The sequence below is a fragment of the Rhea americana genome, unplaced genomic scaffold (genome assembly GCF_003343005.1).
Source record: "Rhea americana isolate MKP2758 unplaced genomic scaffold, rheAme1 scaffold_365, whole genome shotgun sequence".
Lineage (NCBI taxonomy): Eukaryota > Metazoa > Chordata > Aves > Rheiformes > Rheidae > Rhea > Rhea americana.
Window position 1 is genome coordinate 367373 of NW_028186496.1, and position 17733 is coordinate 385105.

A 17733-nucleotide genomic window follows, 5' to 3' on the forward strand; every position below is an offset into this window, starting at 1 on the left:
GGGGCCTGTTTGTTGGGAAGTTTTTCTTCAGTGAACTCAATCAAAATGCACATATAAGGAGTCAACAGTGTGAGCTTTAACACATTGAGTGGAGAGGCAAGCTTAAGCAAGCTTAATCCTTTCACCGTAAGAGATTTGTGTATATAATGCTATATGCTGTTAGCATTTTAAGCTGTTGGGGATAACAAAAAACTTCATTTTTTCACATAAATTTATCTTCTATTCAAAATTAACATCATATGAAATACTCATTAGTAACTTTGTATTACATGAGKTTTTTTTATATATATATATATAAAACATGAGTTATAATCATCAGTTTCACTTTAAATCTGTATTACAATGGCAGATAAAGCTCAGTTTTCACTTTTTGCTTTCCAGAAGGTCACGTGATACATTACACCTCTGTACATTTTAATTGTAAAAGCCAACCAGTCAATAGTGCACGCACAATCACATCTCAAACGTTGTATCACAGATTTTGCATATTATCCACAGAGCATAATGATTAAAAAATACCTAAACACATGGTTCATGAGGACCAAGTCCTAATTCCCTAATTCTTGTTTATTTGCACAGGAAGAATGGTTGTCTTGCTCCTCCACTGCCAGGATTGGAAAATTAATTTTTATAGATGCTTATATCTCTTCCTGAGGGAGGAAGAGCCAAACTGAGTGGCAGCTAAAAACGGTCACTGTATGTATGATTGGTATATATGACTTGGGACAGAAATTAAAACTGATCTCTTCCCCCTTTTTCCATGTAACAAGCCGATAATAGCTGAAGTGGGTGATTTGCCCTCCTGGATGTCTTCTTTCTTTTCTGTACCACCTCCATTGAGAAGACTGTGGTTATATTTCAGCCCTTTTTAATGGGATCATTATTGCCTTAGCTGACAGAGCCTTAACGTGGTAGACCCCTTAAGTAAGGGTGTGCAAGAATAGGTACAACCTACCTGAGCCATGAAGGAATTACCTGTGAGTTCAGATCAACCACTGCTGTAAACAGTAACGCAACTCTCTCATGCCTTGAGACTTAATTAGAAACCTAGGAAAAAAATGGGTAGTTTCACCAGCAGTAAGAAAAAGACTTCTGAGCAAGATTCCTACATATGCTAGTCAAAGATCTGGATTGTAGCCCAAAACATTGTGTGTGTGTTTGGGTATGGGAGTGGAAGAAAACACAGTTGTTACCTTACTCAGGTCCAGAATTTTTTGTTGCTTGTTTTTAGCTGTAATCAGAGAAGTCTGATGTTGAAGAATAAAGGCTCAGAGAAAGGACAAAAGCTAGCTGAGGATTTTCTGCATCACGTGTTGGTTGACAGGGATTATTCCTCTGGATTAACAAAGATTTTTTACCTGTTAAGCAAAAGTTTTCACTTTATGAGTCCCTCATCTGTATATATTTAAATGTAAATGTATCTCCATCCTTGGAGATACTTCTTATGGTACCTTCTTATTAATTTTTTATTTTTCCTTGCTGTCAAATGGTGTATGCAAGCTCTTGTGGGAGATAATTCACTGTTCCTCAGTGGCAGGGACTAGAAGAGTGTTCAAAATTTATTCTAGTAGATAATCTCTAATATCCTTCAGATGTCTTGATCTAGTAAGCATATGAAACATACTTCTAAGGTCATTTTTTTCTTATTGTAAAGTTTCTGATTTCTGGTTTATAGACGATCTTAAAAAATACTGTATTTCTGTTTTATTTTCTCTCTAAATCTCTAGTCCTGTGTTTAAGTTTTCGTATTATATCCATACTACCAAATCCCTCTTGTGCTTTCTTTTGCATTAGGTATTTCAAAAAAATTAAGATATTACTGAGTAGAGTCTCAACTATTTGTTAGATGTTTAAGAGGTAACCCTCTTAACCCCTAGAGGGTTACCTATATCACTGGGCCCAACATTGGCAAACGTCAGCGAAACAGAACAGCAGTAATATTTTTGGGAGGCTACCCTCCAGTCCTATTGCAGGGGGATCCAGGTGTCTGGTGTGTGCTAGCCTTTCCAAGATTTACACCAGAGGAATACAGCACAGTCATTCAAGCAGGGCCAAATTGGCAGAAGGAGGAACAAGTAGTAATTCTCCCAATAGTTCAGACACATGGACTGCAGTACAAACATGCTGTCAAGTCACAAGTGCCACCAGACAGTCTCTGCTGGTGCTCCACTCTCTTTACGTTGGATCAACTTTCGTAACAGCTTATTAAACCTTTGCTTCAAATTAAGTGGATTACTTCTTGCTCTTCCCTTTATGGATATGAATTGCTCACTATTTTCTTTATAGGCTGCTACCTTTTACATAGTTGAGGACAACCATTGGGTCTCCCTCTCAGTCCTCATCTTTGGTAAACTAAGTGCATTCATATCTTCAATCTTTCCTCTCGCATCTTCTGACCTAGAATTTCTAGCATTCTGACTGCTTTCTTTTGGAGCCTTTTCAGTTTGTTTTTATCTTACCCTTTGATGCTCTGCCTGTGTATGAATGCCTTACCATTATCTCACTGGTTTAAATAAAAAGAGATAACTTCCCCTTTTCCTTACTATGCTTTGCTAATAAGTGAGGAAATAATAAGTGCCCCACTCTACTCTGTCAGTGCCTCTTCTACTGCATGGTTATTTCTCTAGATGGTTTATTTCCCTTTTCTGTATTTCTGTGTTTGATATTTCTTCCTTCCTGAAATTAGGGTTTTACATTTCTTTTTACTGAATCTCACTGTGCTGATTTCAGACTATTTGTAGAATTTGAGATCATTCTGAGTGCTAGTTCTATCTTTCAGAGCACACACAGCTCCTCCCAGACTGGTGTCATCCATAAATGTTACTTGTTTCATATACCACCATCAGTGTTGTAGAATAATGTATTGACTGGAACTGGACTGGATTGAAGACATTGACTCATTAACACTAGTACCCTGTTTGAAATTTCCTCATGATATTTTGAACCATTCTTGGCTACACTTCAAATACATTTTTTAACTAATTTTGGAATGAACTATGATGATTTCATCTAGCCRTTATCTTCTTTAACATTATCTTTGTTCATAAGAATGCCATGAGTGATAGTATCAAAAGCCTTACAGAAAGCTAGTTGAATGATCACAGAAGAAGATGAGAATGGTTTTACGTGACTGACCTTTAAGAAATTGATGCTATCTGTTCATCATTATCTGTTGCTCTTTATTTTCTAAAGCAGTAATTGCCAAATATTTTGCACCACGGCTTACTGCAGTCCACAGTTTCTAGTGGCCCATCATTCACTTCATCATCAGACTATTAAAAAACAGCCACTGTTAAGGTACATCCATTTTCATGGTCAGTATCTTCATCTTGCTTCATCTAGATACTGCTATTTGGAACCTGTTGTCCTACATGATTACACTTGGCAAGTAATACATATTAGCAGGTAATTTGTTGTAGTATCTTTTTGAGTGTCAAAGACTGGTTGACAGATCCATGATACCTTGAGTCCTTCTTTCTAAAGATGTATTTGCCTTTTATCCTACCTAGGAAACTTCTTTGCTTAATTGATGCAGAAATGTAGGATGAATTTCATCAAATTCCATGACCTTCAGTACATCCTATTTCTCTAAATATGTTTTTTCTCCCTGCCTTCAGGCATCTTTGAGAGATCTTATTTACTCTTTTTGCCTTTGCTGTAATAGACCTTTTTCCTGTGTCCCCCTTTTAATGTAGTTAAGATCTTTTCTTCTTTTTTTTTCTGTCTTTATCTTAATTATTTGTGTGTTAGCCTTTCTGATTTTACCTCCACAGGCTTCTGTCTTTTCCTTATGTTCATCTTTAATCGGTTGCCTGATTTCCCTGTTATGCTTGAGCACATAACTACGGCTTATCCTAGCTGCTAAGGTAGTCACCTTAGCTCTCCTTGCAGTCAGACCTGCTATACAGACAGAGAGAGTAAAAATATGGTCAGGCCACGTATTCCAGGCTGACATGCAGCATCATTTTTTGACAGTCCCCGGACAGTTGTTTGATCAGAAAACAGGCACTTCGCAGACCACTGATTTTCTGAAATTACTTAAGAGCTGTCTAGCAAAATTTGTGTTTCCACCTTGTTTCTCAAATTGTTCAAAAGTGTTTGTACTGATCTCTAATACCTAATTTTTTTTTCATGTTGGATCTGCAGAGTGTTGTGCTTTCCGTGTCATCTCTTTTAATGGCTGTGAGTCCTTCCTGTATTTACTCTTAAATTATTTCTGCCAATTATTTCCTCAGTCAGTCCAAACCAGCTTTGCTATCTTCCACTATTCTTACCCTATTGCTTCTATTTGCATAGAATTCACTGACAGGAAAAACACAAACTAATCAATTGAATTACTCCGTAAMTTTTAACTAAGCTAGGTTTGTACAAGCTTTTACCAGACAGCAAATTCGGCCCTTCATCCACATGCCTGCTTCCTCTTTTGTAGATCAAAATTCATACCATTTCCTGTTTGGAGAGTCTGGTGACCCCATATCTGGTGTAATTTAGAGATCAGTTATACCACTGTTTGTAGCAAGTAACTGCTGCAATACATTTTAATATAAATTATAAATCTGAACGCAATCAAGCCAACTTCTGCTGCTATATCCTGTATTTATATCAGTCACAGATGTTCTGCCTAGGACAGAAACTGATTTAGTTCAAAGGAAGATCATAGTTTTGGATAATCTCAGTGTGCTAGACTACATACACTCATGATTAGAGGTAATATATACTGGGGAGATAAGAAAATAACCTTAGTATGCAAACTGTTTTACTTTTTAAAATGGAGGGAAATAACCTGATGAAAGCAATAAACTTCCCCATGYCCCCACCACAGTGTCTTACTTATCTAATTATTGAATCACCTTTTGTGAAAAAAACAAAATCAGAAAAAACCCCACATTTTCTGTAGTCTGACCTTTGGAATACCAATGCTGAATAGGAATTTGTCATCCGAATTGATCTCTCTTCCTTGTCTGTAACTCTGGCTTTGCTCTATCTACAGTTGTTGCTTCCTTTAAAATAGAGCAATGCCCCGTTCGTACCTAGCATGGCCTCCTGAACTGTAACAGCTGCTTTTATTTATGCATCTCTTATTTTAGAAATCAGACATAAAACTTTTTGTACCTTCTGTACTTTCTCTGAATGGGAGCAGAATATTGCATTCAGCACAGTTTGGGCTTTGTCCTACTTATTAATAATAACAGTATTCAGAGATTAATTGTCGCAGAGTAATTATGGGAATCACAGAAATTGAGAATCCACAGAAGAGAGAAGGTGCAGACTGAGCAAGGAATAGGCTGACAGAAGCTTCCTCTTTTGACTCACAGTTTGCTTAATCCTCCCTTGTTCTTTCATAAACCTTGCCTTGAATTCTCACAGTGAAATTTTCTGTGAATGTGTTTATCATTTCATGCTGATTATCCTTATTTCATGGCTGGTAATTCTTACATCTTATTAAATATTATTCAATTTATTCCTTAACTCTGTAGATCATTAATCAAGAGACCATGAAGAATGAGCAAGCTATTCTGATTACTAGATTTGCAGACTGGACACATGTGTTGTACTATCACTTTGGAATTTCCCAAGAACTCAGTATTGTTCTCTTTCTGCTCCCACTGAAAATAATTTATTAGCACTTAATAAATCTCCTTCAAATGTTGAGCTGATACAGAAAAGAGTGATTTTTAAATTAATGGTTTGCTATGTCTTCTGCTGTTCACAACATACTGCAGCATGGACATAAATCTGAACTTACACTGTTCAGTGAGTAGTACTGTCCTGGGTTTTTTTACTTGGTCAATTGCTAGCTCATTAAAATATTTTCCTTTTTGATGTTCATTTTTCTCTCTCTGCTCTATTATCCTGTAACTTTGCTTTACAGAAATGAACCTGCAAGTGTTGCTGCTTCAGGTTGCAATCACGTTTGACTTAAGGGCAAGATTGCTCTTTCGTGCATAATCTTTTCTAGTTGCAAGGACTATAATGGTAGGTATTTGTTGGTGAAAGAGAGAGCAGAATCTCAATTATATAGGATTGCAATTTTGTTTTGAATCATTCAGTAGAAGTTTGCATCAGCTACACAAAACAAGAAGAGACWAGAACATAACCAAAATATGTTACTAACCACTGGAATAGGAGACTGAATTGGCTAAACTGTAGGATTTAGACTTTGTATGTGGATAACTGTAATGATAAGGTCTTTTCTCTGCTTAATTAAAGGCACTCCTCTGCAGAAATAAGAAAGCAATTTACTCTCCAACCAGGCTTTGCCCAATTCTGCCAACGAAGTTTAAGTACCCCTGGATTTTCTACTCTTCATCTGGTGAGTTTTAAGTTTTTCTTCTATATACAGATTGCCATCTACATTGCTTAATGTTTTTAGACCAAATTAAGTGACCGTCTTAAGTTGTCTGTTGTTTTCCACTGGCTTCTGCCTAGAGCTGTTAAAAATACTCTCTGGTGAGCTGAAGAGATTATGCATTTCAAACAACTGAGAATGCTCCTTGCAGCATGAGATTAGACGGTCTTTCTGTATACTACTATAAATCAAAGTAAGTTAGTAAGTGTTGGAGTGTATTATAGCTTTGCTCTGCTGGAAACATTAAATTCCACCAACTACATGTGTTATGTAGTGGCCACAGCTGATTCACAAAACGATGTCAATGAATAAAGAGAAAAGAAAAGAAAGACAGAGGCTCAGCTAGGATGGCTTAATGCACAGCTCCCAGTCYTAGCCGCAGAGACATTGTCCTAACCCAATTTTCAGTGGTACACAGTAAATCAACTGTTATGTRGCTCTGCATCATCTTCTACAGCCTTCCAAACATAAGCCCGCCTAGAGGAGTCACACCATGTGACTCGTCACTGTGACAAAGGGAAAAATTGCCAAATCTTTTAAAACACTTGTCAGAAGGAATGGGATTCTGCAAACATACTATGCTGTACTACTTTGATATTCGTCTTCTTCCTCATTCTTCATCTCACCTCCCCCCCTTCTTTTTTTGAGATGCAATAAGTAGAAGCAGGAAAAGTCTTTGTGCACTAGTGATTGTGAAAAATGGAAAACACTATATGCAAGCGTTTACTTCCTGCATGTCAGGGCCTCCTGCCACTGCTCACTTCCTTAATCTGAAATGCTGTGGTGTTTTAACTTGTTGCTTGCGGTTATTCAGCCCGAGGAGGCTCAGTTCTCTTCTTCTACATGCAGACAACTGCTTTTGCTCTTGAGAAACGTGATAACGTTTCATTTCCTGGGTATTGGGCTGTAACTGCCATTTTGTATGCTGTCACAGTCCACACGCCTCTAATCCATCATCTTTAACAAGGTATGTTTGCAGTAATGATTTGTGGCATTTTCTGTAGAGTAGTTACATTGCATACTTCTGTGATGTGCGAGAATGAATGTTGGCTTCTCAGCTGGTAAAAGGATCTCTTTCTGTTCCTTTTGATAATTTGCATCTATTCTTAGGGAGACCATTACCCTCCATCTGCATTTACCTTTTTCACTATCTTTTTCATTTGTATCTAGGAAATTTCCAATTTTGACTTCTGCAGACAGTTCCAGTGATTAAAGATTATTACTATCATTACAACTAGAGAAAGTTAGAAGACATAATGAAATGTTGACTACTTTGGCTTGTCTTCAAGAATGGAAGAGTGTGATTTCTGAAAGGAAGCGCAATGCTTATCAAAAATTAGATTGTATTAAACACCATTATTTTGCATGCAAAACATTACATCTTCAGCAATTGCATATATAAAATATATTTTCGTGTGCTTTTAGCTATGTGTTTTGCTTTAATCTTTTGTGATTTTGGGGGGGTGCAGGAGTTAATAYTTGGAAATAGAGCTCCATATATATGTTTTAATGCACAATGTTTTACGGACTGATAGGACAGTAAGTGGACTTCAGGGATATTGTCCTAGGAGTATAACAGCAATTAATAAAATAACAACAACTAACAGACATCACTATTTACTGATAACTGTTGACCCGGTATGCTCAGTACTAAATTAGGTGTGAAATAGAGATAGCGCTTATCCTGAAAATTTATAAAGAGCCAGATGTACTTCTTCAGTTGGCTGCTTCATGATTCTCAGTGCTTACGATCAGTTTTAGCTTTTTGTGTTGGGTAGAAAGGGAAAAGAGAGATTTTCCAAAAAGTGTTTTCAGAGAATGCAACATATCTTATACATGTTCACAGCAGGGATATCCAGAGACTATGCTCTGGTAAAGCTCACTAAAGCTTCCCTATAAAAGAGGAGACTATTTTTTTTTCCCCATGTGTTCAGTGGTCTGTACTACATCACTTGCAGGAGTACTTACCTCATCTATTTTTGTCAAATATTTAAATTGCTGTGCTTCTCCTAAATGTTTTATCGTATTTCTCCTAAACATACTTTGCTTTCTACAGTATTTTTCTCAATTTTTATTAACTTAATAACTTCCTCACTTATATTTCCAGAATACTAGTAAGACCCCAATTCTAGTATTTACTACTGCATTTACCTCCCTGTCTACAGTGACTGATGTGTCATACTCTGCATAAGCCATTTTAGTTCAGAGCTGCCCAGAGCTTTGTTACTGTTAGGTGCCTTTGCACCCTTCATAAGTTGTAGAATTCTGCATTGTCCTATTGACATAAATTCCTGATGTTGTGAGTGCAACACTGTTGTTACAGAGGTCATAGGGAGAGGATGTAAGTCCCAATCCACTGAAGCCAAACAATTGTTTACCATTGCATACTATCCTATACTTTAAAGGTGGGGGATATTCCATCCATTGTATATAATAGGAAAAAATGTGTGTTTTTTACACTCTGAAATCTGGTTGATTTAGTAAGTTATGTTGAGCTGGTTTAATAAGTTACATGCAAAAACCATGTGAGAAGGCTAGAAATTTCTGTGGCATGATCCAATGAATAAACGTTAAGTCCTTGCTACTCTTTCAGAGTTAAAACTACTTCAGCATCAGTTAACCCTGGACCCTTTTAGGAGTTACTGCAAGTTCTCTCTGGCAGAATGATACTTCCCGAAGCAACCTGATCTGTACAAAGTGTAAAACCTATCTGCAGGATATTTTCAAAAGATACATTAATCCTTGTAGGAGTAAGGAAACATACAGTAACATTTGCACGATGAACATTTCTTCACATAAATAATTTTGAGAAATTTTCCTCCTGGTACTATAAGTGCAAATGGAGTTTCTTGGCATTGTTTTTAAATAAATATATGCACAAGGAACAAAAATATCTCTAAAACCTTTACATCTAAATATCTAAAATTAAAATAAGCTAAAAAGCTTTAGAGTAAAAATAGCCTAAAACTTCTACTTTTAAACAACCTTATAAGTAAGTAGAACGTGACTGATGTGCAAAATGGAAGATTAAAGCAAAGTTTAACAAGATGTGAAGAGGAAGCAAAAATTCCGCTCAGTGAAATGCAAAGTATTCATGACCTCATTTTTTGTGAACAGGAAAGAACACCTTTTCTAAGACTAAGTCTAGAAGTCCTTTCTGTTCAAGGAAAACTGTCACTGCAGCGAAGTCACAAGTTCTTATTCTTCACTCACTTTAGACTCAGGTGAAAATCCTATTAACTTCTGTGAGCGTATTGCCTGAGTATGTACTCAGTAGTAATGTGTGAAAACTTCGTGATTTGGGCCTACGGATTTTTTTTGTGAAGACAAACACTGGGATATCCCCGGAATAACCCTGGGAAAAAAAATCTTCGGTGAGATAATAGCTCCAGCAGCATTGAATATAAAGGCCGTATTGATATCACAGACATGGGGTCCTTCTTTTTCCCCAGATCCCACCAATAAAATCCTACAGATAGATTGTCTAATCTGTGTTTGGTCTATTTGTTGTTGGCACATGCAGTTTGGTGAAATGTATTTGGGTTGCTAATGCAAGGGAATCCTTGTTCTTTGTAGTCAAGGGTAATTTGATATTTATTCTCTACTAGAATTCCTCCTCATGACAAATTAGTTGTTCTAATGTGATAACTATTTTTTCATGCTTTTACTGTATATAGGTTCCTATGGCCTTCCTTAAACTCACAGGAAATAAAAGATAGGATTTCTAGAGCTGTAGCTTTTAAGTCTATTCATTATTTTTCAAGACTACCAATAATACGGGATGCTGATGCTAGTTTCTGTATACAACTGGACAAATATTTTATTTTCTGTATGTATTCAGGCTATTTTTATTGGTTACATAGCAAGTAAAAGTAAATTATCTGTATAAATAATACATATAAACACATCTATTTGTATGTGGAGCAGTTCTAGTTAGCATATCAAAGAAGTCTTTTCTTCCTCTGTTTTCAGACTAAGCAGATAAAACTGCTTCATAGCATATGCAGCTGGTAGAGCTCAGACTTGTTGAACTCTGCTCAGGATTGGATGCTCTACATAAGAATGGCTGATTAAATATGATCAAATATCATTGCTCTCTGGCAAGATGCAATGCCGTGTGCTGTAGATATGATGGATATCTGAGGTTTCTGTGATAACTTCAGTAATTTCATGCAATGGTTTGTGCAGTTACTGTGCTAACTCTCGGAAAATCCCATAATGTTAAAACTCATCAGAAATCTGTACAGATGAAGAAAATGCTTTCTTCTAGTATTGATCTTGGGTAAATCTTACCCACAACTTTGGCACTGAATGTAAGTAACATTTCTAATAGTGAGACTTAGCGTTTTTCAGGGCAACACCTCAGAAGAGAGTCATTTTCATAATTGCAGCCACGGTGCTTAGCTTTATCTAATTGCTAGTGTTTTTCATCACGTATGGTAAAGTCCGTGGACTTCTCCACTGTCAGTCACGGTCACTTCACCCACTTGCCCTTCTCCTCTGTTCTTACTTTCTGCTACCTTTTTCACAACTCTGATTAACACCATGGATTGGACAAGAAGGACTGAAGGCAGTTAACCAGAATCCTGCGGAATATGTCTTAGGAGATCCAGAATATACTTCAGTCAACTGTACTTAAACCAGCATCTGTGAAAAGTCTACAAAGAAAATAAGTGGCAATTTAGATGTAGATGTAATATCTTCCATTTCTTTTCTGGAGTTTTAGATCTTTGTTTTTCTCTTTATTCCCCTTCTTTTTCAGCTAGCAACTATTCCCTGCATTAAATGAAGTGGCATTGTATTTAAAGTTAGAAATCTGTTTCCTATGCTTAATAAAAATGATAGTGACAAGCAGTAAATAAATAAACCTAAGTTACATAAAACCCCCCTCTACTGCTAAATAAATACCTCATTTCATTCTTTAGCCTTCATTTTATGACGTAGTTGACCCGGTGGATTTTGAAGGCTTCCTAATGACACAGCTGAACAACTTGGACTCAGAACTAGCTCATGAGCTTGGTGATTTTCCTGAAGATGACTTGGACATTGTCTTTACACCTAAAGAGTGCAGGACTTTGCAACCTTCTATGCCTGAAGATGGGTAAGAAGACTCTCTCTCTCTTTCTCCGAAATACCGCAGTGTTAAAAATAGTTTTGAAAATAAGACTGTCGGTCCAGATATCTCCCTGTGCCAGTCACTAGGTAGTTGCTTAACTTTAAAGATTTGAACATTGCCTTTGATTCTGTTAGGGCTGTTTGCACACCTGGAGTTATGCAAGCACTAACATAACTTCCTGAGCTATCTGGAAGCAGCAGGAGTGAGATATAGGTGAACTGGGAAAAGGAAGAAGGAAGGAGTGTGAGAAATAATTTTGTAGCTGTGATCCTGAAGTTGGAAGCTGATTCTGATTGTGTAGGAAGCACAGGACTGAGGGATGGGTTTTTGCAAGCTATGTGTAACACGTGTTTGGTCAGATCAGTGAATATTTTTTCCTCAGGGCCTTTGTTGCTTAAGGGAGGGGCAATAAATACTTCTTTTAAAAAAATTTGAGGAGCAAATACCTGCTAATTTCTAGTGCAGGAGTCACCTCTCGATCTGGAAAGTATTAGTGAAATTATTAGGAAGTTTTCCACTATTTTCCAACAGGTTTTAAGTTAAAACAGATAACGTATGTTGATCGCAAAGCTCAGTAATCCTGGAAATTTTTAAGCTGGTTAGATAAACAGAAAAACTATGTGCAACAGCAGTTTCCAGAATGAGAAAAGAGATGCACTGGAGATTTTTATGATGTGTTTTGGAAGAGCCCTATTCATTGTATACAGAATATTCTTCAAGGATTGTTTGACTGTAAATGCTACCTTGAAATGGAACCACAAAGACATACTGTGGTTTGCAAGCAACAACAGCAGCTTCAGAGCAACACTAGTGTAATCCAAAACTGCTGTGTTTGCAGAGACCAAACCATGCAAACATGTTTCAGTGGAGGGGTTTGTGTGTTGTGCTTGACTCCTTCCAATGCATCCAGGAAATGACATGTATAGTCTGTATTCTTTGTTGTGCTGAACTTCAATATTGCTGGTTGAGCTAGCTTAGCTTGTGGTATTCTGACTTGCAGTGTAGAGCTGTATCACCCTCTGTTCCTGCATACCTCCTGAAGATCAACAAGGGCAAGTGCAGGGTTCTGCACCTAGGGAGGAATAACCCTGTGGACCAGTACAAGCTGGGGTTGACCTGCTGGAGAGCAGCTCTGCGGAGAAGGAACTGGGAGTGCTGGTGGATGACAAGTTGACCATGAGCCAAAAATGTGCCCATGTGGCCAAGAAGGCCAATGGTCTCCTGGGGTGCACTAGGAAGAGCAGGTCAAGGCAGGTGATCCTGCCCCTCTACTCAGCCCTGGGGAGGCCACATCTTGAGTGTTGTGTCCAATTTTGGTCTCCCCAGTACAAGAGAGACCTGGAGCTACTGGAGAGAGTCCAGCATAGGGCTCCTAAGATGATGAAGGGACTGGAGTATCTGTCACAGGAAGAAAGGCTGCAAAAGCTGGGCCTGTATAGGCCAGAAAAGAGAAGACTAAGAGGGGATCTTAGCAATGCATACAAATACTTTAAGGGGAGATATCAAGAGGATGGGACCAGGCTCTTCAGTGGTACTCAGTGATAGGATGAGAGGCAGTAGGCACAAACTGAAACACAGGAGGCTTCATCTGAATGTGAGGAAAAGCTTCTTTCYTGTGTGAGTGACAGAGCACTGGACCAGGTTGCCCAGAGAGGTTGTGGAGTCTCCTTCTCTGGAGATATTCAAGGCCCGCCTGGACATGATGCTATGCAACATGCTCTGGGTGACCCTGCTTGTGCAGGGAGGTTGGACTAGATGATCTCCAGAGGTCCCTTCCAACTTCAACCATTCTGTGACTCTGTGATTCTGTGATAAGTTGTAACAGCTTCTCTAATTTATTCCAGATAACAGTATAAATTAAAACTCTATCTGACAAATGCATTTATGCAGTGTCTTCTGCCCAACATATCAAGTGTGATGAGGGTAAATAGAAATGACAGCACAGATGATCTTGTGTTAAGTGTGGACTAGCTGAGACTCTTTCTCTCTAGGAGAATTTTTGGCTTGCAAGCTCCTTTTTGGCTTGATACATCACTTTTTAAAAGTATAGAAAACACAAGGTGGTAGAAAACCCTAGGGGATTTTGTAGCATTTGCTCAGAAGATAATTTTTACTTAAAATTACACATGAATCACTCATAGAAAATATTCCAATCTTTCTTATGATTTTTTTTTTGGGTGGGCGGTAGTGGGGAAAGAGAAGGAGAGAATGAGAACGGGAGTCCGTTCATATTTTGATGTTTGTAGTCCCCATTTAGTTAGATGATGAGTATAAATAGTAAAAAGGTATCCAACTTTGGAATGGGATTTAAAAAAAACAACAAMAAAAAAACCCCATTTCTCTCCTATACCTGTATTTCCAAGCTTATTTCCTTGTATGTCAGTTAGTTAAAAGCAGCAATAATCTCTTCACATTTCCAGTTAGAGGATGTGTAGATTCGTGCTGTACAATCTGTTTAGACCTTATTTGCAGCTCAAGGACATTAAAATTTCTATAAGGAGTTGGTGGCAATGCTGAGATAGACAACAAAACTACAAATATGTTTTCTGCAGATTTTTTTTCATATGTCATCTTCACATTTGCACATTCTTGCTGCCATTATCAGTATTAGTGCTTTCTCAGAAAATCCTAGTCAAGGATGCCACATTATTTGAGGGAARGTAAGAGCACTGGAAGGACATGAACCAAAGATTATTGTATAGGCAGTGTAGTGTACTCCTGTGCTGAAGGCAGGAAACAGACACCACCAACTGGACAGGTGCCACATGCTATCATCTACTTACAAAAGTGCGTTCTTTCTGAACCAGATGCAGGAAACTGGCTATGTGCTATGTCAGTCCACCAACCAAAGCAGCACACAGTAGTCTGTCATAGTTACCAGTCAAGGACTCAGCCTGTGGTGTATCAGTTGTAACTTAGTTTTGGTAACTGGTTACAAATCTGCTGAAGAGTTCTGAGTAGAAAGAACCAAAAAAATATGCTTTCCATTTGATCCTGTATTGCAGGTTTATCTTACTTTTTTGTTTTCTTAGTTCAAAGGGCGTAAGAAGTGATTTTGACAAAAGCCAYTAATTTTTTTCAGACTAGAGGTAGGAGAATTACACCACAACATCATGACATCAAGTTTACAAGTATCAAATTTAGCTTATAATAATTCAGTATCCAGTCTATCGGTCAGCACTGATAATTCTCTACATTAAATAAGACTTGCTGAAAAATCATTAAGTTGGAATATATTCTCAGATCTTAATGTTTACTTATTCTTTCTGATAAAAGATGCTCCTTTTGTAGAATTTCCTCCATTTCTGTGAGAAATATAAAATTACACCAAAACCAGTCGATGAGAGTATGTAATCCCAAGAGTCCAGGAGTTCAGGTTTCCAGAAAAATATCTTTGATATTTGCAAAAATATCTTTAAATTTTGCAAAAATATCTTTGATATTTTTCCAGCAAGTAATGTTTACTATCAAGTTTTGAAAATCAGATGTGTGGGTACCTGGGATATTTTCTTTCATTTTGTAGAATATGGCAACTCAGTCTTATATTCATGAAATACATAGTGTGGAAATGATTACCTCCATTAAAAGTAAGTTTGCTAATTTATAAACACAGCAACAAAAATCAGGCTGCTCATGCGGTGCAGGTAATTCTTTAAAACTCAATAGTTTAGAAGTAAAATAAACATATAGGAAAGGACTAACAGAGAGTCCTTTATCTGAGCAGCATGCTTAGATAAATTTCTTTGTCCTTCAGGTATGGCCAAGGTACTAAAATATTTACAATATGTTGCTTTTTCTCCAGGGTTGAACTAGATTCACATGTCAGAGATTGTGTTCAGACCTACATCCGGGAGTGGCTGATTGTGAATCGAAAGTAAGTTACATATAGATAAATAAAACAAGAAATACCTTGCATCTTGTTTGATGGAGAGAAGATGTGTGTTGTAATAAATAATCTTAAGAGTAATAATTGGAAACAGTGACTTGTCTTCAGAAGAACTGACTTTTCAGTAGTTTATTTAACTACATTTTTTTTTTCAGCAGGCAAGCTATGGCTAAACATTCTTGCTGCTGCTTCTTCATTATTGAGAACCATAGCAAAATTAATCATATAGTAATTTACATCAGCAGTGTATAATGCTCATTTATCTGAAAAGGGAATATTGCATTTATTTTGATTCCTATTATTCTTAGGAGGCAGTTAATTGGCCAGTGTTATATACTTGGTACTCTATTATCTTTCAAAGGTATAAAACTTAGTTCTTGAATGCTTATGGTGTTTAAAATTTCTATGTCTTAAGTTCCTGAGAAAATTCCAAATGAATTATTTTCCACTGTTATTCCTCAACCAGTTGCATTTTGAATTGAGGAATACAATACTGCAGGTGATCATATGAGTCTCTAAGGTCATTCACTGCTTTCCACATACTTAATCCCGTTCTGATCTGATTGATCCTTATTTTAAAGTAGTAAGTTAGTAATAAGTAGTAGTAGCCATTCTTCCTGCTGTCCTAGAACTTTACTCATCTGATAGTTTCAGATTCACTGCCATATGGGTCATTTGTTCTTTGACCAATAGTATTTTTTTTATCCTTGCTGTTTACCCTCCTTGTGTACTGAGAGACAGCAGTCGTATATCCCACCTCAGCCTTTAAGCTGCTGGGCTAAACAAACTGAACTCTTCTAATCTCCACTCATACTGCAGTAGCTCTACTCAGTTCATATATATATGCTCTTGAGTAGCTGGTCCTTCATCTCGACCCCTTATCCCTATTTCTTTTTCTGCTTTTATCTCATGCTTGAGCTAAAGTCTTGTGCAAGGTCTAACTCAGTTTGAACTTTATCCAATACCAAGCTTTTAAAATATGGTTTTGTTGGCTGCCCAGTCTTTTTAATTCTTGTTGGCTCTTTACTTAATATTTTTGTGCTTTTGGTGTTTATGTTTTGATGGCTTTTCCTTCTTCTTTTTATTTTAATCTGATTAAGTAAGGAATTTTTCCGTACGAACTCTGTAAATTTCCTAAAGAATCACAGCTTCTAAAACTATTTTAAAATTTCTTGTCAGACAACAGGTGACTTAGCTAATCACTCTAAGCAGAAACCAGGAGAATTTCCACTTGTGGCTAGATTTCCAAGTACTGACAGAACATACTGCTGCGCTGGAAATATTTTTTTTTTTTGAAAAGTCAAAACCTCTTTGTACTGTACAAGTGGCACAAGTTGTATTGGGAAAGTGGATTTTCTGGATGTATTATATTCATTACTGAACTATTGATACTAATATTAATTTTAATTTGCACTGATCTTGTTTCGTGCTAGCTTGTTCTTTAATCAGATCAAAAGGAAAAATAACATAGGTAAAGACTACATTTGTATGTTCTTTTTCGCCTCCCTGCTCTGAAATTTTGACATAATCTAATTCCTTTTGGTGCATGAAAAGGAAACAGAATGCTAGTAGCAAAAATATGAAGATTATGGGCTTCCAGCACTGACTGACTGTATTTATCAGATTATTAGTGTAACATCCAGGTATACCATTTTATGTCAATGAGCAATCCTACATTTGGGGTTAGCATAGTTCAAAGCTCAGGATCAAATCTCTGGCCATTACAAGCTTTTAATCTTTGTGGCCTTTTATTTTATTTTACCCCAGCGTCCCTCCCATTCGTCAGATAGAGCTTTCTGAGGCTCCATTTCTCTGCTGCCGCTTCCTGTTCATGTCTTTGCATGTTCATGCCATGCTCTTGAGAAGCAATAGTAGCCGTGGCTGATAGAGAGCTAGTGTATTTTCTGCCATTTTGTGGTGTCCTTTTGCCCACTCTTGCTACTATCTGTGTTTTTGGTTTGATGCACATCACCAGACAGTCATCAGCCTAAGCTGATGGTTGTAGAAGACTTGTCTTGTTTAATTTGCAGTTCGTACGGGGACAGAGCATTTGCTGAGGGTTATTAACTTCCTTCGCGGGTGCTGATAAAATGGATTCATTTCTGAGAACTGTTCCACAATGAGTCACTAAGAATAACTTAGCTGGTCAAGTTAGGGTTTTGCAGGCTCTCCACCTACAACGTTCAGAGCAGGGACACTAGCTCTTTACATACTGTTGCTCTGAATACACTGTTTAAGGAACCAATGTGCAACTTTGTCTCTGCACATAAAGAGGAAGTAGTAGAATAAGAGAAGCAAACGGTAGAACATAACTATTTTTGCTCTTATATGTGCATGCTTAATGTGCGTGCATGGAGTCACAGAAATACACATGTGTTAAAA

At 37.3% G+C, this 17733-nt stretch overlaps 1 protein-coding gene across 1 annotated transcript in view; it reads left to right on the top strand.

The window, feature by feature from the left end:
• The window catches only part of DOCK8 (dedicator of cytokinesis 8), an 88944-nt gene that overhangs the window by 10643 nt on the left and 60568 nt on the right, over window positions 1-17733 (top strand). Inside the window, exons 2-4 of the mRNA XM_085312457.1 lie at window positions 6211-6313; window positions 11275-11450; window positions 15268-15339. Of these exons, the coding sequence (XP_085168583.1) occupies window positions 6211-6313; window positions 11275-11450; window positions 15268-15339 (351 nt within the window). The remainder of the gene's footprint in view (window positions 1-6210; window positions 6314-11274; window positions 11451-15267; window positions 15340-17733) is intronic.